At 53.6% G+C, this 19,688-nt stretch overlaps 2 protein-coding genes across 5 annotated transcripts in view; both read left to right on the forward strand.

Annotated features, from left to right (window-relative positions):
- Positions 1-19,688, forward strand: part of LOC148654302 (uncharacterized) — a 75,457-nt gene that overhangs the window by 33,702 nt on the left and 22,067 nt on the right. The gene's annotated exons all lie outside the window — the stretch shown is intronic.
- Positions 1-19,688, forward strand: part of kcnc3a (potassium voltage-gated channel, Shaw-related subfamily, member 3a) — a 110,000-nt gene that overhangs the window by 12,782 nt on the left and 77,530 nt on the right. For 3 of the 4 annotated variants that reach the window (XM_088646288.1, XM_088646290.1, XM_088646289.1), the window contains exon 1: positions 5,732-6,466. In XM_088646288.1, the coding sequence (XP_088502414.1) occupies positions 5,843-6,466 (624 nt within the window). In that variant the 5' untranslated portion in view covers positions 5,732-5,842. Of the gene's footprint in view, positions 1-5,705; positions 6,467-19,688 lie in introns of those variants that run through there. The other variant, XM_088646291.1, reaches the window with a different exon arrangement.

Consider the following 19,688-nt stretch of genomic DNA (forward strand, 5'->3'; position numbering starts at 1 on the left):
CCCCCCTCCTCCCTCTCTCTCCCTCACACTCCCCCCCTCACTCCCTCTCTCTCACTCTCTCTCTCCCTCACCCCCCTCCTCCCTCTCTCTCTCCCTCTCTCTCTCCCTCACACTCCCCCCCTCACTCTCTCTCTCCCTCACACTCCCCCCCTCACTCTCTCTCTCTCCCCTCCCTCTCCCTCACCCCCCCTCACTCTCTCTCTCTCCCCCCCCTCCCCTCCCTCTCTCTCTCCCTCTCTCTCCCTCACACTCCCCCCCTCACTCTCTCTCTCTCCCCTCCCTCTCCCTCCCTCTCTCTCTCCCTCACTCCCCTCCCCTCTCTCCCTCACACTCCCCCCCTCACTCTCTCTCTCTCTCCCTCACCCCCCCTCACTCTCTCTCTCCCTCTCTCTCCCAGTGAGAGTCAGTGAGCGTGGCTGTTAGCAAGCGAAGGAGGAAATTCGGCTCAGTCAGCAGACGGGGGGAATAGATCACTGTCACACTCCTCTCCTCTCCCTCCTGGAGTCAGGCCTTTGTCTCTTCATTCATCCCTCTGTCTCTCTCTGCTTCCCTGTCCTCTTACACACTCCTCCCTCCTGTCTCTGGAGTGTCTCCTCTCTCTCTGTCCTCTCCTCTCCTGTTAGTGTCTCACGAGTGTCTCCTCTCTCTCTCTGTCTCCTCTTCTCCTGTTAGTGTCTCAGGAGTGTCTCCTCTCTCTCTCCTGTTAGTGTCTCAGGAGTGTCTCCTCTCTCTCTCTCCTGATAGTGTCTCAGGAGTGTCTCCTCTCTCTTGTTAGTGTCTCAGGAGTGTCTCCTCTCTCTCTCTGTCTCCTCTTCTCCTGTTAGTGTCTCAGGAGTGTCTGCTCTCTCTCTCTCTCTCTTGTTAGTGTCTCAGGAGTGTCTCTCCTCTCTCTCTCCTCTTCTCCTGTTAGTGTCTCAGGAGTGTCTCCTCTCACTCTCCTGTCAGTGTCTCAGGGGTGTACAGGTTGTCTTCCCTCACTCTGGGGTTCAGTGAGCCTGACAGGGTGTTGTGTTGTATGGGCCAGTGTGTCAGTTAGTCAGTGTGTCTGTCAGTCACTTGCAGAAAACATAAATGAACACACAGTCTGTCAGAGCCCAGTCTTCCTCACCCTGCGGAGTCCTGAGTGCTGGTCAGCTCTGAGACCCTGGCCGAGACTCAGAGACAGGGCCTGTGGCAGCTCTCAGCTGCTTGACAAGACCGCCAGCAGTGATCTCTCTGTCAGGATTAATGCGTTACAGTTACAGAGCCCAGCTCGCTGTCTCTGCATGAACCTCTTGCTCCCTCTCTGAGCCATGTTCAAAGAATTTTACATCCAATGAGCCAGTCTGTGTGTCAGTGCTGTGTGTCGCTGCATTCCCACTGCATAATGCCCCTGTTGGCACTCCTTGGTATTGCAGTGTGTGTGAACAGAGAGCCTGGAGTACTGCAGTGATTTCAATAACTAATTACACACCATGGGCCTCTCCTCCTTTCTCAGTGTAGTGTTAATGTACTGGAGTGTCCAGTCAGTGTGTGTGTGTATTAACCCCTCTCTCTCAGTGCAGTGTTAATGTACTGGAGTGTGCAGTCAGTGTGTGTGTATTAACCCCTCTCTCTCAGTGCAGTGTTAATGTACTGGAGTGTCCAGTCAGTGTGTCTGTATTAACCCCCCTCTCTCTCAGTGCAGTGTTAATGTACTGGAGTGTCCAGTCAGTGTGTGTGTATTAACCCCTCTCTCTCTCAGTGCAGTGTTAATGTACTGGAGTGTCCAGTCAGTGTGTCTGTATGAACCCCTCTCTCTCTCAGTGCAGTGTTAATGTACTGGAGTGTCCAGTCAGTGTGTCTGTATGAACCCCTCTCTCTCTCAGTGCAGTGTTAATGTACTGGAGTGTCCAGTCAGTGTGTCTGTATTAACCCCTCTCTCTCTCAGTGCAGTGTTAATGTACTGGAGTGTCCAGTCAGTGTGTGTGTATGAACCCCTCTCTCTCAGTGCAGTGTTCATGTACTGGAGTGTCCAGTTTCTCTGTCTGGAGGTCGTGATTCTTGCTCAAAGGCAGACCACGCTCGTGAATCATTAGTGCGTCTGGCTTTGACAGAGTCAGCGGGTCTTCTCCAGCCGTCCCCCAGCGCCAGGCTCCGCGCGAGCGCAGCCGGACAGGAGCCGAGCTCTGTCCGCGGTGCTGAAGTCGTGCAGTTTGGATTCTGCAGCTTAAGCAGATTCGCAGAACAGCGACCCGACTCGCCTGCGTGGCGGGATTCACGCGTGTGCAGATATATGCGCAATACCCACACGCCTGAGTGCTTGTGCGGAGAGTTTTCGACACCCCAGTATATACGCGCTCTGCGGGGGGGCTGACGTCACTCCCCGGGTTCCGGCTCGCTCGAGATCCGGTCGCCAGTCGGGGCCAGAGCGCGCGGCCGCAAGACAACCCTGCTCGCGTAATTAGCGTGTAATTAGCGCGTTGCTTCAGCGACGAAGCGGGCTTTCTGCTGTCCAGAACACAGTAGCAGTTACGTCATGCGTAGTAGTATTTGTAGTAGTATTTGTAGTCGCTATTCTTACTCTCAGTAGTATTACGGCTACTAATATTAGCATTAATACTATTATTAGAAGCATCATCATTATCAGTAGTATTAGTGGTATTATTAGAAACTTCAGAAGTATTAATACTATGAGTAATATTAGTGCTGTTATTAGACGCATTCGAAGTTTTAGAAGTATTAGTGTCAGTAGTATTATTAGTAGTAGTGTCAGTATTATTAGACGCATTCGAAGTTTTAGCAGTATTAGTGCCGGTAGTATTATAAGCAATATTAGTGTCAGTAGTATTATTATTAGTAGTATTAGTGCTGTTATTAGCCGCATTAGAAGTTTTAGCAGTATTAGTGTCAGAAGTATCATTATCAGTAGTATTAGGATTACTGATAGTACTACTGTTAGTAGTATTAGTGCCATTCTGGTACTCCCAGTCCAGAGCACTGTGCTCAGACCAGCCCAGTAACAAGCCCCACTCCTGGGTAAAACTGCACACCTCCCATCGCCAGTCCGCTCCCCACATCCACTTACCAGCGGCGCAGTCTCTGGAGCTCCGGGCGTTACTCCGGGAGAACACGGCTCCCATCCCACTGCTGCTGACGAGGAGGAGGAGGAGGAGGGAGAGGAGAGAGGAGAGGGGAGAGGGGAGAGGGGGAGAGGAGAGGAGAGGGGAGAGGGGAGAGGGGAGAGGGGAGAGGAGAGAGGAGAGAGGAGAGGGGGAGAGGAGAGGAGAGAGGAGAGAGGAGGGCAGAAGGGAGAGGAGAGAAGGAAAGTTGTCACCTCTTCTGTGAAATTTGATTCCTTTCTGCAGATAGTTTGTGTGTGAAAGAGAGAGAGGAGGAGAGAGAGGAGGAGAGAGGGTAGAGAGAGGAGAAGGGGGGGGGAGAGGGGAGCTTAGAGAGAAAAGGAGAGAGAAGGGGAGGAGGAGAGAGAAAGACAGCGAATGAGTTCGGGAACGAGCGCACGTGTCTGCCCGTCCACCTGTCCAGCTCGCGTCTGACCGCTGCCCAGCGGCAGGGCACGCCGGGGGAGGGCGGTCAGGCTGGGATAATCGCAGGAGGGGTTGTCAGAGGACGACAACAAGAGGAAGAAGTGCCAGGCGGCCCCGTGAGGGGGCGGGCCTGCAGTGCCTTCCGCGTTTTCGCAGAGCTCAGCAGTACTGGGGCAGCGGGAGCCGGCTCCCAGCAGGCTGAGGGAGGGCGGGCCGTACTCCGCTGTCATTGAGCAGACGCTTTCGTGGGCTGAGAGAGGGAGGGAGGGAGGGAGAGGAGGAGGGAGAGAGGGGGAGGAAGAGGAGAGCACAGGAGAAGCTCCTCTCGTGCCGTGGAACTTACTCTCTGAACTGGCTCCATCCCTCTGCTCTCCTCCCCACTGAGAGCTGGGGTGTGGGGAGCGTTCTGGCGCACTATGGCTGCCGTCCCATCATCCAGGTGGGGCTGCACACTGGTGGTGGTGGAGGGGATCCCCATTACCTGTAAAGCACTTTGAGTGGAGTGTCCAGAAAAGCACTATATAAGTGTAAGCAATTATTAATTATTATTATTATTATTATTATTATTATTATTACTGACAGCGCAGGAGGGAGGGAACTGTAACAGGAGCATGAGGATCACATGGCCTGTCTGCCTGTCTGTCGGCCTGCTGTTGATGCACACAGACACACAGAGGGGTCACCAGTGCTGTGACACACAGAGGGGTCAGCAGTGCTGTGACACACAGAGGGGTCAGCAGTGTTGTGACACACAGAGGGGTCACCAGTGCTGTGACACACAGAGGGGTCACCAGTGCTGTGACACACAGAGGGGTCACCAGTGTTGTGACACACAGAGGGGTCACCAGTGTTGTGACACACAGAGGGGTCACCAGTGCTGTGACACACAGAGGGGTCACCAGTGTTGTGACACACAGAGGGGTCACCAGTGCTGTGACACACAGAGGGGTCAGCAGTGCTGTGACACACAGAGGGGTCACCAGTGTTGTGACACACAGAGGGGTCACCAGTGCTGTGACACACAGAGGGGTCAGCAGTGCTGTGACACACAGAGGGGTCACCAGTGTTGTGACACACAGAGGGGTCACCAGTGCTGTGACACACAGAGGGGTCACCAGTGCTGTGACACACAGAGGGGTCACCAGTGTTGTGACACACAGAGGGGTCACCAGTGCTGTGACACACAGAGGGGTCACCAGTGTTGTGACACACAGAGGGGTCACCAGTGCTGTGACACACAGAGGGGTCAGCAGTGCTGTGACACACAGAGGGGTCAGCAGTGCTGTGACACACAGAGGGGTCAGCAGTGTCGTGACACACAGAGGGGTCACCAGTGTCGTGACACACAGAGGGGTCACCAGTGTTGTGACACACAGAGGGGTCAGCAGTGCTGTGACACACAGAGGGGTCACCAGTGTTGTGACACACAGAGGGGTCAGCAGTGCTGTGACACACAGAGGGGTCAGCAGTGCTGTGACACACAGAGGGGTCACCAGTGTTGTGACACTACAGGAGAGATCCTTGCTGCATTATTGTTAAAGGCAATGTACAGTACAGCGCAGTACAGCCCAGTGAGATCAGGGTAAAAGCACAGTACAGTGCAGTTAAGCCCGGTGAGATCAGGGTAAAAGCACAGTACAGTGCAGTTAAGCCCGGTGAGATCAGGGTAAAAACACAGTACAGCGCAGTACAGCCCAGTGAGATCAGGGTAAAAGCACAGTACAGTGCAGTGAAGCCCGGTGAGATCAGGGTAAAAGCACAGTACAGCGCAGCAGAGCCCAGTGAGATCAGGGTAAAAGCAGACTGAAGCAGAAGGAATACGACCTGAGACAGAGGCAGAAGCATTTGTAAACCACAGCAAAACAGAAACTGCAGGTGTGACGGGGTCAGGGGGCCGAGACGGCCGCGCAGGAAACGGACACGCCACGGACACGCCACACACACACACACACACGCGCGCGCGCGCGCACCTGCAGCCTGCAGGAAACGTGTGGCCCGCGCGAGGAAATCGCTGCTCCTCATTTTTCGCCTCTCTCACTCTCTCTCTCTCTCACCCTCTCTCTCTCGCTCTTTATTTCTTTCCACGCGCGGAGAGGAGAGAGCGATTCCGTGTGTGTGTGTGTGCGCTAATGTCTTCCCCTTTCTCTCTCTCTCTCTCCCCCGCCCCCCTCTCTCTCTCTCTCTCTCTCTCTCCCCCAGTCCTCCCGTATTCCCTCTCCTCCTCCTCACACACACACACTCCCCCCCTCCCTCTCCCTCTCCCTCTCTCTCTCTCTCCCTCCGCAGCCCCCCCCCTCCTCCTCCTCCTCCTCCTCTCCCTGCCTCTCGCTCTCCCGATGATCAGCTCAGTGTGCGTGTCCTCCTTCCGCGGCCGCAAGTCGGGCAGCAAGTCCGCCACCAAGCGATGTTCGAAAGGCGACATGGCGCCCCCGTCAGACAGCGAGAAGATCGTCATCAACTGCGGCGGGGTCCGCCACGAGACCTACCGCAGCACGCTCAAGACGCTGCCGGGCACGCGGCTCTCGTGGCTCACCGAGCCGGACGCCTCTAGCAACTTCGACTACGACCCGCGCTGCGACGAGTTCTTCTTCGACCGCCACCCGTCTGTCTTCGCCTACATCCTCAACTACTACCGCACGGGCAAGCTGCACTGCCCCAACGACGTGTGCGGCCCGCTGTTCGAGGAGGAGCTGGCCTTCTGGGGCATCGACGAGACGGACGTGGAGGCCTGCTGCTGGATGAACTACCGGCAGCACCGCGACGCCGAGGAGGCGCTGGACAGCTTCGAGACCCCCGAGCCCGAGCCGCCCGAGGACGACCCGGCGCTGGCCGGCGGCGCCGACGGCGACCTGAAGCGCCTCTGCCTGCAGGAGGACGGCCGCAAGCTGGGCTGGTGGCGGCGCTGGCAGCCCATGATCTGGGCGCTGTTCGAGGATCCCTACTCGTCCAAATACGCGCGGGTAAGGGCCGGGGGGCCGGGGGGCCGGGGGGGGCAGGGGAGGGCAGGACTGCTGCAGGAGGAGGACACAGGACAGGGGCTGGGGCAGGACACAGGACAGGGGCAGGAGCAGGACTGCTGCAGGAGGAGGACACAGGACAGGGCAGGAGCAGGACTGCTGCAGGAGGAGGACACAGGACAGGGGCTGGGGCAGGACACAGGACAGGGGCAGGAGCAGGACTGCTGCAGGAGGAGGACACAGGACAGGGCAGGAGCAGGACTGCTGCAGGGGGAGGACACAGGACAGGATAGGGGCAGGACACAGGACAGGGGCAGGAGCAGGACTGCTGCAGGAGGAGGACACAGGACAGGACAGGAGCAGGACTGCTGCAGGAGGAGGACACAGGACAGGGGCTGGGGCAGGACACAGGACAGGGGCAGGGGCAGGAGCAGGGGTAGGGGCAGAACAGGAGCAGGACTGGTGCAGGAGAGGAGCCGGACAGGAGCCGGACAGGAGCCGGACTGGTGCAGGAGAGGAGCAGGACTGGTGCAGGAGAGGAGCCGGACAGGAGCCAGACAGGAGCAGGACTGGTGCAGGAGAGGAGCAGGGGTAGGGGCAGGACAGTAGCAGGACAGGAGCCGGACAGGAGCCGGACAGGAGCGGGGACAGGAGCGGGGACAGGAGCGGGGACAGGGGCAGGGACAGGGGCAGGGACAGGAGCAGGGACAGGAGCAGGGGCAGGAGCAGGGGCAGGGGCAGGATAGGAGCAGGGGCAGGAGCAGGACAGGAGCAGGACAGGACAGCTCGGAGCTGTGTGTGGGTGAGAGGCGATCAGCTGCTCGTGCGCTGTGCAGCCCGTGTGTGTCAGGAGGGGGCAGTGGGAGAGCCGGTGTGCACGCGTGTGTCTCCCGTGACTGTGCGCGCGGTCAGTGGGTCAGCGCTGTGAAGCTGAGGGCGTAGTGACTCGTGCTCGGGGCTGCGACGGGGGGCTGCGGGTTCGAGTCCCCTCCGGGCAGGGTCCTGGCCCCCGTGGCCCCCGGGCTGTGAAAGTGGGGCTCCCACCGGGAAAGGAGCCGGAGAGCGTCCGGCTGTCCTGGACTGGGAATGGACTGGAGGTGGATTGTACTGGGACTGGATTGTACTGGGAATGGACTATGATTGGACTATGACAGGTCTGGACTGGGACTGGAACGCCACTGGACTGGACCGGGAATGGCCTGCCACTGAACTGGACTGTGACTGGACTGGGACTGAACTGTACTAGCTCTGGGCTGGGACGGCCACTGGTCTGGACTGGGTTGCACTAGAAACAGCAAACCGTGGCGAGGACTATAACTGTGTCTGTGCTCTATACTCTGTACTGCAGCTGTAGAGATAGAGGCTCTGATGTTCTGTTGGGGTGCCGCTGTCCTGTCCTGTATAGCGGAAGTTGGTGCGTGTCTGTGAGACTCAGGACACAGACTGGGCAGCTCAGAGCTTGCACCCCTGTGTGGGTTTATCCACGAGTGAGTCAGGCGCACAGCGCTGCTGTAACAGGGCTGCAGAGCCAATCAGAGCCTCCAGGCAGGGTCCTGGCTCCAGGACAGGGGTGTCCAGTCCTGCTCCTGCAGGGTCAGTCAGTGTGTCTGTGGGTCTTCACTCCTTCATGAGCCAATCAGAGCTTCCAGGCAGGGTCCTGGCTCTAGGACAGGAGTGTCCAGTCCTGCTCCTGCAGGGTCAGTCAGTGTGTCTGCGGGTCTTCACTCCTTCATGAGCCAATCAGAATGTGTGTGTGTGTATGTGTGTGTGTGTGTGTGTGTGTGTGTGTGTGTGTGTGTGTGTGTGTGTGTGTGTGCGAGCACGTGCGTGGTGTTGGACTGCCAGTCGTGGTCCTGACTGTAGACGAAGAGGAGACGGATTTGCTGAGCTCGGGCCTTCTCGCTGTCGAGCTAATCAAATCCGCGGTGCGCTCGGATCGATAGCTGCCCACACACACACACACACACACACACACACACACACACACACACACACAGCCCCGGCTTCTAACTTTTAACGGACACCATCCCCACCATCATCCTCATCACACAGCGACGCTGAAGAAGAGCACTATTGCCAGCGCACGGTCCGCGTGACCGTGGAGACTGGGAGACTGGGGTCTCCTGGCCCCTGTAGACAGCCGGGCCCTCGTGCGAGTGCGAGTGTGTTCCCCGCACGTCCGCGAGTGCGGTCCAGCGGTGTCCCCTCCTCGTGCCAGCGCGAGTGCGGTCCAGTGGTGTGTCCCGTCCTCGTGCGAGCGCGGTCCAGTGGTGTGTCCCGTCCTCGTGCAAGCGCGAGTGCAGTCCAGTGGTGTCCCGTCCTCGTGCGAGCGCGAGTGTGGTCCAGTGGTGTGTCCCGTCCTTGTGCGAGCGTGAGTGCGGTCCAGTGGTGTGTCCCGTCCTCGTGCAAGCGCCGTCCAGTGGTGTGTCCCGTCCTCGTGCGAGCGTGAGTGCGGTCCAGTGGTGTGTCCCGTCCTCGTGCGAGCGCGAGTGCGGTCCAGTGGTGTGTCCCGTCCTCGTGCGAGCCCGAGTGCGGTCCAGTGGTGTGTCCCGTCCTCGTGCGAGCGTGAGTGCGGTCCAGTGGTGTGTCCCGTCCTCGTGCAAGCGCGAGTGCAGTCCAGTGGTGTCCCGTCCTCGTGCGAGCGCGAGTGCGGTCCAGTGGTGTGTCCCGTCCTCGTGCGAGCGTGAGTGCGGTCCAGTGGTGTGTCCCGTCCTCGTGCGAGCGCGAGTGCGGTCCAGTGGTGTGTCCCGTCCTCGTGCGAGCGTGAGTGCGGTCCAGCGGTGTCGCCGGCCGCCGTCTACAGTGCCCAGGCGGGCCGGTTCCCTGGGGCTCCGGGACCCAGAGCGAGGGGCGCCCCCCTCTCCCCTCTGCTGCCACCGCCAGCCCCCCCGTCAGCGAGCGGCCGCGGCGCCTTTCTCCGGCAGAGCTCAGGACCCCCCTCTCCCCCCGCCCCCCCTCTCCTCTCGCTCTCTCAGTAGTTTTTTTTTGGCGCAGGGATCGCAGCGAGGAGAGATAATCCTTAACGCAGCGTTTTCTGACGCGCGCGAGATCCTCCCTCCCTCCCTCTCCGTATAGGAGCGCTGCTCCGGCGGGGGGCTGTACTGCAGCTCGCGATGCCTCCCCTCCCCTCCCCTCCCCCGGCGCAGCGCCTACAGCCGATCGAAGGCTGCGGGGCTCCTGAGCCCGGGGGCACGGTCTCGGCTGTCCTGGAAGCGGAGGGAAAGACGGGGTGTGTGTGTGAGAGTGTGTGTGAGAGTGTGAGTGTGTGAGAGTGTGTGAGAGTGTGTGTATGTGTGTGAGTGTGTGAGAGTGTGTGTGTGAGAGAGTGTGTGTGTGTGAATGTGTGAGTGTGTGTGAATGTGTGAGAGTGTGAGAGTGTGTGTGTGTGTGAGTGTGTGAGAGTGTGTGTGTGAGAGAGTGTGTGTGTGTGAATGTGTGAGTGTGTGTGAATGTGTGAGAGTGTGAGAGTGTGAGAGTGTGTGTGTGTGTGTGAGAGTGTGTGAGAGTGTGTGAGAGTGTGTGAGAGTGTGTGAGTGTGTGAGAGTGTGTGTGAGAGTGTGTGAGTGTGTGTGTATGTGTGAGAGTGTGTGTGAGAGTGTGTGAGTGTGAGAGTGAGAGTATGAGAGAGCGAGAGTGTGTGTGTGCTGATTGTGAGTGTGTGAGCGTGAGTGTGTGTGAGAGAGTTTGAGTGAGACTGAGAGTAAGTGTGAGAGTCTGAGAGTGAGAGTCTGAGAGTGAGAGTCTGAGAGGGAGAGTGTGAGAGGGAGAGTGTGAGTGTGAGAGTGAGTGTGAGAGTCTGAGAGTGAGAGTCTGAGAGTGAGAGTCTGAGAGGGAGAGTGTGAGAGTGAGTGTGAGTGTGAGAGTGAGTGTGAGAGTGTGTATGAGTGTGTGGGGAGCTGTGTCTCCCCCTCGCTCCCGTCATGCACAGTGTGCAGGCCTCTGTGAGATCGCAGTGCAGGCGGGGGTCCAGCGATCAGCGCTGGTGTTAATGCGCTGCTGCACCCGGGTTAAAGCCTCCTTATCTCCCTGGCTGTATATACTCTCTCTCTCTATATATATACGTGCCGCCTCATCCCACAGTCCCTCTCCTACATCTCATTACACTGTCAGTGAACTACATCAATACCAGCCCCCGAGGGCTCCTGTCTGAGCTCTTGTCTCTCGCTTCTCCATGGACAGATCCGCGTCTTCCAACTGGGCCAGATCTCCTGCACGCCGCAGCGGTTTATCTTGTGTACGAGCCCTCCAGCGGCACAGTGCTGGGGTACAGAGGAGCTCGGGGTGACATGTATGAACCCCGCAGTGTCACAGTGCTGGGGTACAGCAGAGTTGTAGTTGCTGTAGTATTAGCCGGAGCAGTAGTAATTGCAGTAGTATTAGCAGGAGCTGTAATAGTTCCAGTAGTATTAGCAGGAGCAGTAATAGTAGGAGCTGTAGTAATTACAGTAGTATTAGCAGGATCAGTAACAGCAGGAGCTGTAATAGTTGCAGTAGTATTAGCAGGAGCAGTAACAGCAGGAGCTGTAGTAGTTGCAGTAGTATTAGCAGGAGCAGTAACAGCAGGAGCTGTAGTAATTGCAGTAGTATTAGCAGGAACAGTAACAGCAGGAGCTGTAGTAGTTGCAGTAGTATTAGCAGGAGCAGTAACAGCAGGAGCTGCAGTAGTATAAGCAGGAGCAGTAATATTAGCAGAAGCTGTAGTAGTTGCAGTAGTATTAGCAGGGGCAGTAACAGCAGGAGCTGTAGTAGTTGCAGTAGTATTAGCAGTAACAGCAGGAGCTGTAGTAATTGCAGTAGTATTAGCAGGAACAGTAACAGCAGGAGCTGTAGTAGTTGCAGTAGTATTAGCAGGAGCAGTAACAGCAGGAGCTGCAGTAGTATAAGCAGGAGCAGTAATATTAGCAGAAGCTGTAGTAATTGCAGTAGTATTAGGAGTAACAGCAGGAGCTGTAGTAGTTGCAGTAGTATTAGCAGGAACAGTAACAGCAGGAGCTGTAGTAATTGCAGTAGTATTAGCAGGAGCAGTAACAGCAGGAGCTGCAGTAGTATTAGCAGGAGCTGTAATAGTTACAGTAGTATTAGCAGGAGCACTAACAGCAGTAGCTGCAGTAGTATTAGCAGGAGCTGTAACAGCAGGAGCAGTAGTAATTGCAGTAGTATTAGCAGGATCAGTAGCAGCAGGAGCTGTAGTAATTGCAGTAGTATTAGCAGGAGCAGTAACAGCAGGAGCTGCAGTAGTATTAGCAGGAGCTGTAACAACAGAAGCTGTAGTAATTGCAGTAGTATTAGCAGGAGCAGTAGCAGCAGGAGCTGCAGTAGCTGCAGTAGTATTAGCAGGAGCTGTAACAGCAGGAGCTGTAGTAATTGCAGTAGTATTAGCAGGAACAGTAACAGCAGGAGCTGCAGTAATTGCAGTAGTATTAGCAGGATCAGTAGCAGCAGGAGCTGTAGTAATTGCAGTAGTATTAGCAGGAGCAGTAACAGCAGGAGCTGCAGTAGTATTAGCAGGAGCTGTAACAACAGAAGCTGTAGTAATTGCAGTAGTATTAGCAGGAGCAGTAGCAGCAGGAGCTGCAGTAGTTGCAGTAGTATTAGCAGGAGCAGTAACAGCAGTAGCTGCAGTAGTATTAGCAGGAGCTGTAACAACAGAAGCTGTAGTAATTACAGTAGTATTAGCAGGATCAGTAACAGCAGGAGCTGTAGTAATTGCAGTAGTATTAGCAGGAGCAGTAACAGCAGGAGCTGCAGTAGTATTAGCAGGAGCTGTAACAACAGAAGCTGTAGTAATTGCAGTAGTATTAGCAGGAGCAGTAGCAGCAGGAGCTGCAGTAGTTGCAGTAGTATTAGCAGGAGCAGTAACAGCAGTAGCTGCAGTAGTATTAGCAGGAGCTGTAACAGCAGGAGCTGTAGTAATTGCAGTAGTATTAGCAGGAGCTGTAACAGCAGAAGCTGTAGTAATTGCAGTAGTATTAGCAGGAGCTGTAACAGCAGAAGCTGTAGTAATTGCAGTAGTATTAGCAGGAGCAGTAACAGCAGGAGCTGCAGTAGTTGCAGTAGTATTAGCAGGAGCTGTAACAGCAGGAGCTGTAGTAATTGCAGTAGTATTAGCAGGAGCAGTAGCAGCAGGAGCTGTAGAAATTGCAGTAGTATTAGCAGGAGCAGTAACAGCAGGAGCTGCAGTAGTTGCAGTAGTATTAGCAGGAGCTGTAACAGCAGGAGCTGTAGTAATTGCAGTAGTATTAGCAGGAGCAGTAGCAGCAGGAGCTGTAGTAATTGCAGTAGTATTAGCAGTAACAGCAGAAGCTGTAGTAGTTGCAGTAGTATTAGCAGGAGCAGTAGCAGCAGGAGCTGTAGTAATTGCAGTAGTATTAGCAGGAGCAGTAACAGCAGGAGCTGTAATAGTTGCAGTAGTATTAGCAGGAGCACTAACAGCAGTAGCTGCAGTAGTATTAGCAGGAGCTGTAACAGCAGTAGCTGCAGTAGTATTAGCAGGAGCAGTAATATTAGCAGAAGCTGTAGTAATTGCAGTAGTATTAGCAGGAACAGTAACAGCAGGAGCTGTAGTAGTTGCAGTAGTATTAGCAGGAGCAGTAACAGCAGGAGCTGCAGTAGTATTAGCAGGAGCAGTAACAGCAGGAGCTGTAGTAGTTGCAGTAGTATTAGCAGGAGCAGTAACAGCAGGAGCTGCAGTAGTATAAGCAGGAGCAGTAATATTAGCAGAAGCTGTAGTAATTGCAGTAGTATTAGGAGTAACAGCAGGAGCTGTAGTAGTTGCAGTAGTATTAGCAGGAGCAGTAATACAACTCTTCTTGCTCTGGATTAGAGCGATGCATCAGATCATTATAATTCATAAGACTTTTTTCACTATTACTTCCTCCTGCTGCTTCATCTTTTCTGCTACTATAGTGACTTAGTACTTCTACTATTGCTGATACAGCCTCTGTTGCTGCTGCAGCTAAGACAGCAGTACAATGATGTGTCCCACACAGAGAAAAACTGTAAAAAATAAACTTCACTGCTGCACTTTGCTCTATCAAGCTAGATCTTTTTGCGCCATGCATATTACTATGTGTAGTACTTAACAGTTACTGTGCTGAAAATCTTGATACTGATAGATGATACTAGTGTTTATCTCCTCTTGACAGTTTCTCTGTTATTGCTTCTACTACTGATAAGATACTGATAAGATGTTATTGGCATGACTACATTTAATACCGCTACCACACATACTGCTTCTAGTATTGTTACTGCTGGTACTGTCTCTGCAGTAAAGGTCTGTACTGTGTCAGTGCTGTGAGTTGAGCTTCCTCACATACTGCTTGTAGTATTGTTACTGCTGGTGCTGTCTCTGCAGTAAAGGTCTGTACTGTGTCAGTGCTGTGAGTTCAGATACCTCAGATCCTGCTTGTTGTATTGTTACTGCTGGTACTGTCTCTGCTGTAAAGGTCTGTACTGTGTCAGTGCTGTGAGTTCAGATACCACATACTGCTTCTAGTATTGTTACTGCTGGTACTGTCTCTTCAGTAAAGGTCTGTACTGTGTCAGTGCTGTGAGTTCAGATACTTCACATACTGCTTGTAGTATTGTTACTGCCGGTACTGTCTCTGCAGTAAAGGTCTGTACTGTGTCAGTGCTGTGAGTTCAGATACCTCAGATACTGCTTGTAGTATTGTTACTGCTGGTACTGTCTCTGCAGTAAAGGTCTGTACTGTGTCAGTGCTGTGAGTTCAGATACCTCACATACTGCTTGTAGTATTGTTACTGCTGGTACTGTCTCTGCAGTAAAGGTCTGTACTTTGTCAGTGCTGTGAGTTCAGATATGTCAGATCCTGCTTGTAGTATTGTTACTGTTGGTACTGTCCCTGCAGTAAAGGTCTGTACTGTATCAGTGCTGTGAGTTCAGATACCTCACATACTGCTTGTAGTATTGTTACTGTTGGTACTGTCCCTGCAGTAAAGGTCTGTACTGTATCAGTGCTGTGAGTTGAGCTTCCTCACATACTGCTTGTAGTATTGTTACTGCTGGTACTGTCTCTGCAGTAAAGGTCTGTACTGTATCAGTGCTGTGAGTTCAGATACCTCACATACTGCTTGTAGTATTGTTACTGCTGGTACTGTCTCTGCAGTAAAGGTCTGTACTGTATCAGTGCTGTGAGTTCAGATACCTCACATACTGCTTGTAGTATTGTTACTGCTGGTACTGTCTCTGCAGTAAAGGTCTGTACTGTATCAGTGCTGTGAGTTCAGATACCTCACATACTGCTTGTAGTATTGTTACTGCTGGTACTGTCTCTGCAGTAAAGACCAGTACTGTGTCAGTACTGTGAGTTCAGATACCACACATACTGCTTCTAGTATTGTTACTGCTGGTACTGTCTCTGCAGTAAAGGTCTGTACTGTGTCAGTGCTGTGAGTTCAGATACCACATACTGCTTCTAGTATTGTTACTGCTGGTACTGTCTCTGCAGTAAAGGTCTGTACTGTGTCAGTGCTGTGAGTTCAGATACCTCACGTACTGCTTGTAGTATTGTTACTGCTGGTACTGTCTCTGCAATAAAGGTCTGTACTGTGTCAGTGCTGTGAGTTGAGCTTCCTCACATACTGCTTGTAGTATTGTTACTGCTGGTACTGTCTCTGCAGTAAAGGTCTGTACTGTGTCAGTGCTGTGAGTTCAGATACCTCACAAACTGCTTGTAGTATTGTTACTGCTGGTACTGTCTCTGCAGTAAAGGTCTGTACTGTGTCAGTGCTGTGAGTTGGGCTTCCTCACATACTGCTTCTAGTATTGTTACTGCTGGTACTGTCTCTGCAGTAAAGGTCTGTACTGTGTCAGTGCTGTGAGTTCAGATACCTCACATACTGCTTGTAGTATTGTTACTGCTGGTACTGTCTCTGCAGTAAAGGTCTGTACTGTGTCAGTGCTGTGAGTTGAGCTTCCTCACATACTGCTTGTAGTATTGTTACTGCTGGTACTGTCTCTGCAGTAAAGGTCTGTACTGTGTCAGTACTGTGAGTTCAGATACCTCACATACTGCTTGTAGTATTGTTGCTGCTGGTACTGTCTCTGCAGTAAAGGTCTGTACTGTGTCAGTGCTGTGAGTTCAGATACCTCACATACTGCTTGTAGTATTGTTACTGCTGGTACTGTCTCTGCAGTAAAGGTCTGTACTGTGTCAGTGCTGTGAGTTCAGATACCTCACATACTGCTTGTAGTATTGTTACTGCTGGTACTGTCTCTGCAGTAAAGGTCTGTACTGTGTCAGTGCTGTGAGTTGGGCTTCCTCACATACTGCTTGTAGTATTGTTACTGCTGGTACTGTCTCTGCAGTAAAGGTCTGTACTGTGTCAGTGCTGTGAGTTCAGATACCTCACATACTGCTTGTAGTATTGTTGCTGCTGGTACTGTCTCTGCATTAAAGGTCTGTACTGTGTCAGTGCTGTGAGTTCAGATACCTCACATACTGCTTGTAGTATTGTTACTGCTGGTACTGTCTCTGCAGTAAAGGTCTGTACTGTGTCAGTGCTGTGAGTTCAGATACCTCACATACTGCTTGTAGTATTGTTACTGCTGGTACTGTCTCTGCAGTAAAGGTCTGTACTGTGTCAGTGCTGTGAGTTGGGCTTCCTCACATACTGCTTGTAGTATTGTTACTGCTGGTACTGTCTCTGCAGTAAAGGTCTGTACTGTGTCAGTGCTGTGAGTTCAGATACCTCACATACTGCTTGTAGTATTGTTACTGCTGGTACTGTCTCTTCAGTAAAGGTCTGTACTGTGTCAGTGCTGTGAGTTCAGATACCTCACATACTGCTTGTAGTATTGGTACTGCTGGTACTGTCTCTGCAGTAAAGGTCTGTACTGTGTCAGTGCTGTGAGTTGGGCTTCCTCACATACTGCTTGTAGTATTGTTACTGCTGGTACTGTCTCTGCAGTAAAGGTCTGTACTGTGTCAGTGCTGTGAGTTCAGATACCTCACATACTGCTTGTAGTATTGTTACTGCTGGTACTGTCTCTTCAGTAAAGGTCTGTACTGTGTCAGTGCTGTGAGTTCAGATACCTCACATACTGCTTGTAGTATTGTTACTGCTGGTACTGTCTCTGCAGTAAAGGTCTGTACTGTGTCAGTGCTGTGAGTTGGGCTTCCTCACATACTGCTTGTAGTATTGTTACTGCTGGCACTGTCTCTGCAGTAAAGGTCTGTACTGTGTCAGTGCTGTGAGTTGGGCTTCCTCACATACAGCTCTTTGCTACTTTTCTGCTCCTGCATTAACTGCTGTTACATCTGCGGCTGCTGCTGCTTCTCCAGTCTTTTAAAGATTGCTCTCCGCCCCAGAGCAATCTGTCTGTTTGCACAGTTTGCACAGACCGTCCTGGTCATCACCCCAGTCAAGAGGATGGGGTTCAGCTTCCAGAGGATCGGGGGCTCTCCGTCCAGTCCTTGCGAGTTTGTCCTGCGGGCGGGGAGGAGCCCTCCCCCCACCGTCTCCAGTCCACTCACAGAGCTCTCGCGGGGAACCAGCAGTTCTGTGTGTGTGTGTGTGCGTGGCAGGCGGTCAGTCATTGTGGTGGACCGGTGTCCACTGTGGAGGTGGGGGCGGGGAGGTCAGGTGCTCTCCTCTCGCCTCTCTCCCGGATCCCTCTGGATGAGCTCTGTGGCGGCAGGATTGTGGGTGCACTCGCCTGCTGCCTGCTGTGCTGCGATGGCCGGTACTGCGCCATCCTGAACCCCACCCCCACCCCCCCCCCGCCTCCCCGAGTCTGTGAGTAACGTCCCGCTCCGGGGAGAGAGGGGGGCTCACGTGCTCTCGGCCCGAGCTGGACAGCCTCTGGGCTGGAGAGGGGAGCGTGCTGCGTTGGCACTCGGGCGCTGGCCTGCTGCGCGGCGAGTCCGCTCACAATGAGCCCTGGCTCCGGCGCTTTACCGCGCAGCACAGACACAGGGTGTTTGGCCACAGGGTCTGTGTTCGCCTGGCTGAGCCCCGATCTACTTCTCAGCGTTATTGATGCCTCACTGGCAGCGCTGAGGGCTTGTACACTGACACACACACTGCTCAATCGCACACCGAGACACACACTGCTCAATCGCACACTGACACACACACTGCTCAATCGCACACTGACACACACACAGGCTTCTCAATCGCACACCGAGACACAAACTGCTCAATCGCACACTGACACACACACAGGCTTCTCAATCGCACACTGACACACACACACTGCTCAATCGCACACTGACACACACACACTGCTCAATCGCACACTGACACACACACAGGCTTCTCAACGCACACTGACACACACACACTGCTCAATCGCACACTGACACACACACACTGCTCAATCGCACACTGACACACACACAGGCTTCTCAATCGCACACCGAGACACACACTGCTCAATCGCACACTGACACACACACACAGGCTTCTCAATCGCACACTGACACACACACTGCTCAATCGCACACCGAGACACACACTGCTCAATCGCACACTGACACACACACAGGCTTCTCAATCGCACACTGACACACACACTGCTCAATCGCACACTGACACACACACACTGCTCAATCGCACACTGACACACACACAGGCTTCTCAATCGCACACCGAGACACAGACTGCTCAATCGCACACTGACACACACACACAGGCTTCTCAATCGCACACTGACACACACACTGCTCAATCGCACACCGAGACACACACTGCTCAATCGCACACTGACACACACACACGCTTCTCAATCGCACACTGACACACACACTGCTCAATTGCACACTGACACACACACACGCTTCTCAATCGCACACTGACACACACACTGCTCAATCGCACACTGACACACACACACGCTTCTCAATCGCACACTGACACACACACTGCTCAATCGCACACTGACACACACACACACTGCTCAATCGCACACTGACACACACACTGCTCAGTCGCACACTGACACACACACACACTGCTCAATCGCACACTGACACACACACAGGCTTCTCAATCGCACACTGACACACACACTTCTCAATCGCACACTGACACACACACTGCTCAATCGCACACTGACACACACACACGCTTCTCAATCGCACACACACGCTGCTCAATCGCACACTGACACACACACTGCTCAATCACACACTGACACGCACACTGCTCAATCGCACACTGACACACACACGCTTCTCAATCGCACACTGACACACACACAGGCTTCTCAATGGCACACTGACACACACACTGCTCAATCGCACACTGACACACACACGCACACTGACACACACACACTGCTCAATCACACAGACACAGACACTGCTCAATCGCACACTGACACATGTACACTGACACACGCACACACACTGCTCAATCGCACACTGACACACACGCACACTGACACACACACACTGCTCAATCACACAGACACAGACACTGCTCAATCGCACACTGACACACGTACACTGACACACGCACACACACTGCTCAATCCCACACTGACATACACACACTGCTCAATCGCACACTGACACACACGCACACTGACACCCACACACTGCTCAATCCCACACTGACACACACACACTGCTCAATCGCACACTGACACACACACGCACACTGACACACACACACTGCTCAATCGCACACTGACACACACACACTGCTCAATCGCACACTGACAGACACACGCACACTGACACACACACACTGCTCAATCGCACACTGACACACACACGCACACTGACACACACACTGCTCAATGGCACACTGACACACACATACTCGCACACAGCTGCCTGCTTCCACACAATGCGATGCTCACTGACTCTCACCTGGTCCTCCTCTCCTTGTGTCTTTGCCATCGTCTTCTCTGCTGGAACAGAACTGCCCACAGGCAGACGTTTACCCTCTCTTTAAAGAGGCTCAGTGAAGGGGTTGATCGAAATCAAATCTAAATGGCTGGTGAGGATTCCCTCACCTGTGTAGAACAGTTAAAGGCCTTTGAGAGCTTCTTGCATTTATACTGCTGAAGACACACTGACACCCGGCGTGCACACTGACACACACACACACACACACACTGCTCAGTCACACACTGACACCCGGCGTGCACACTGACACACACACACACACACACACTGCTCAGTCACACACTGACACCCGGCGTGCACACTGACACACACACACACACACACACTGCTCAGTCACACACTGACAC

The sequence above is a fragment of the Lepisosteus platostomus genome, chromosome 9, assembly GCF_059453375.1.
Source record: "Lepisosteus platostomus isolate fLepPlt1 chromosome 9, fLepPlt1.hap1, whole genome shotgun sequence".
Lineage (NCBI taxonomy): Eukaryota > Metazoa > Chordata > Actinopteri > Semionotiformes > Lepisosteidae > Lepisosteus > Lepisosteus platostomus.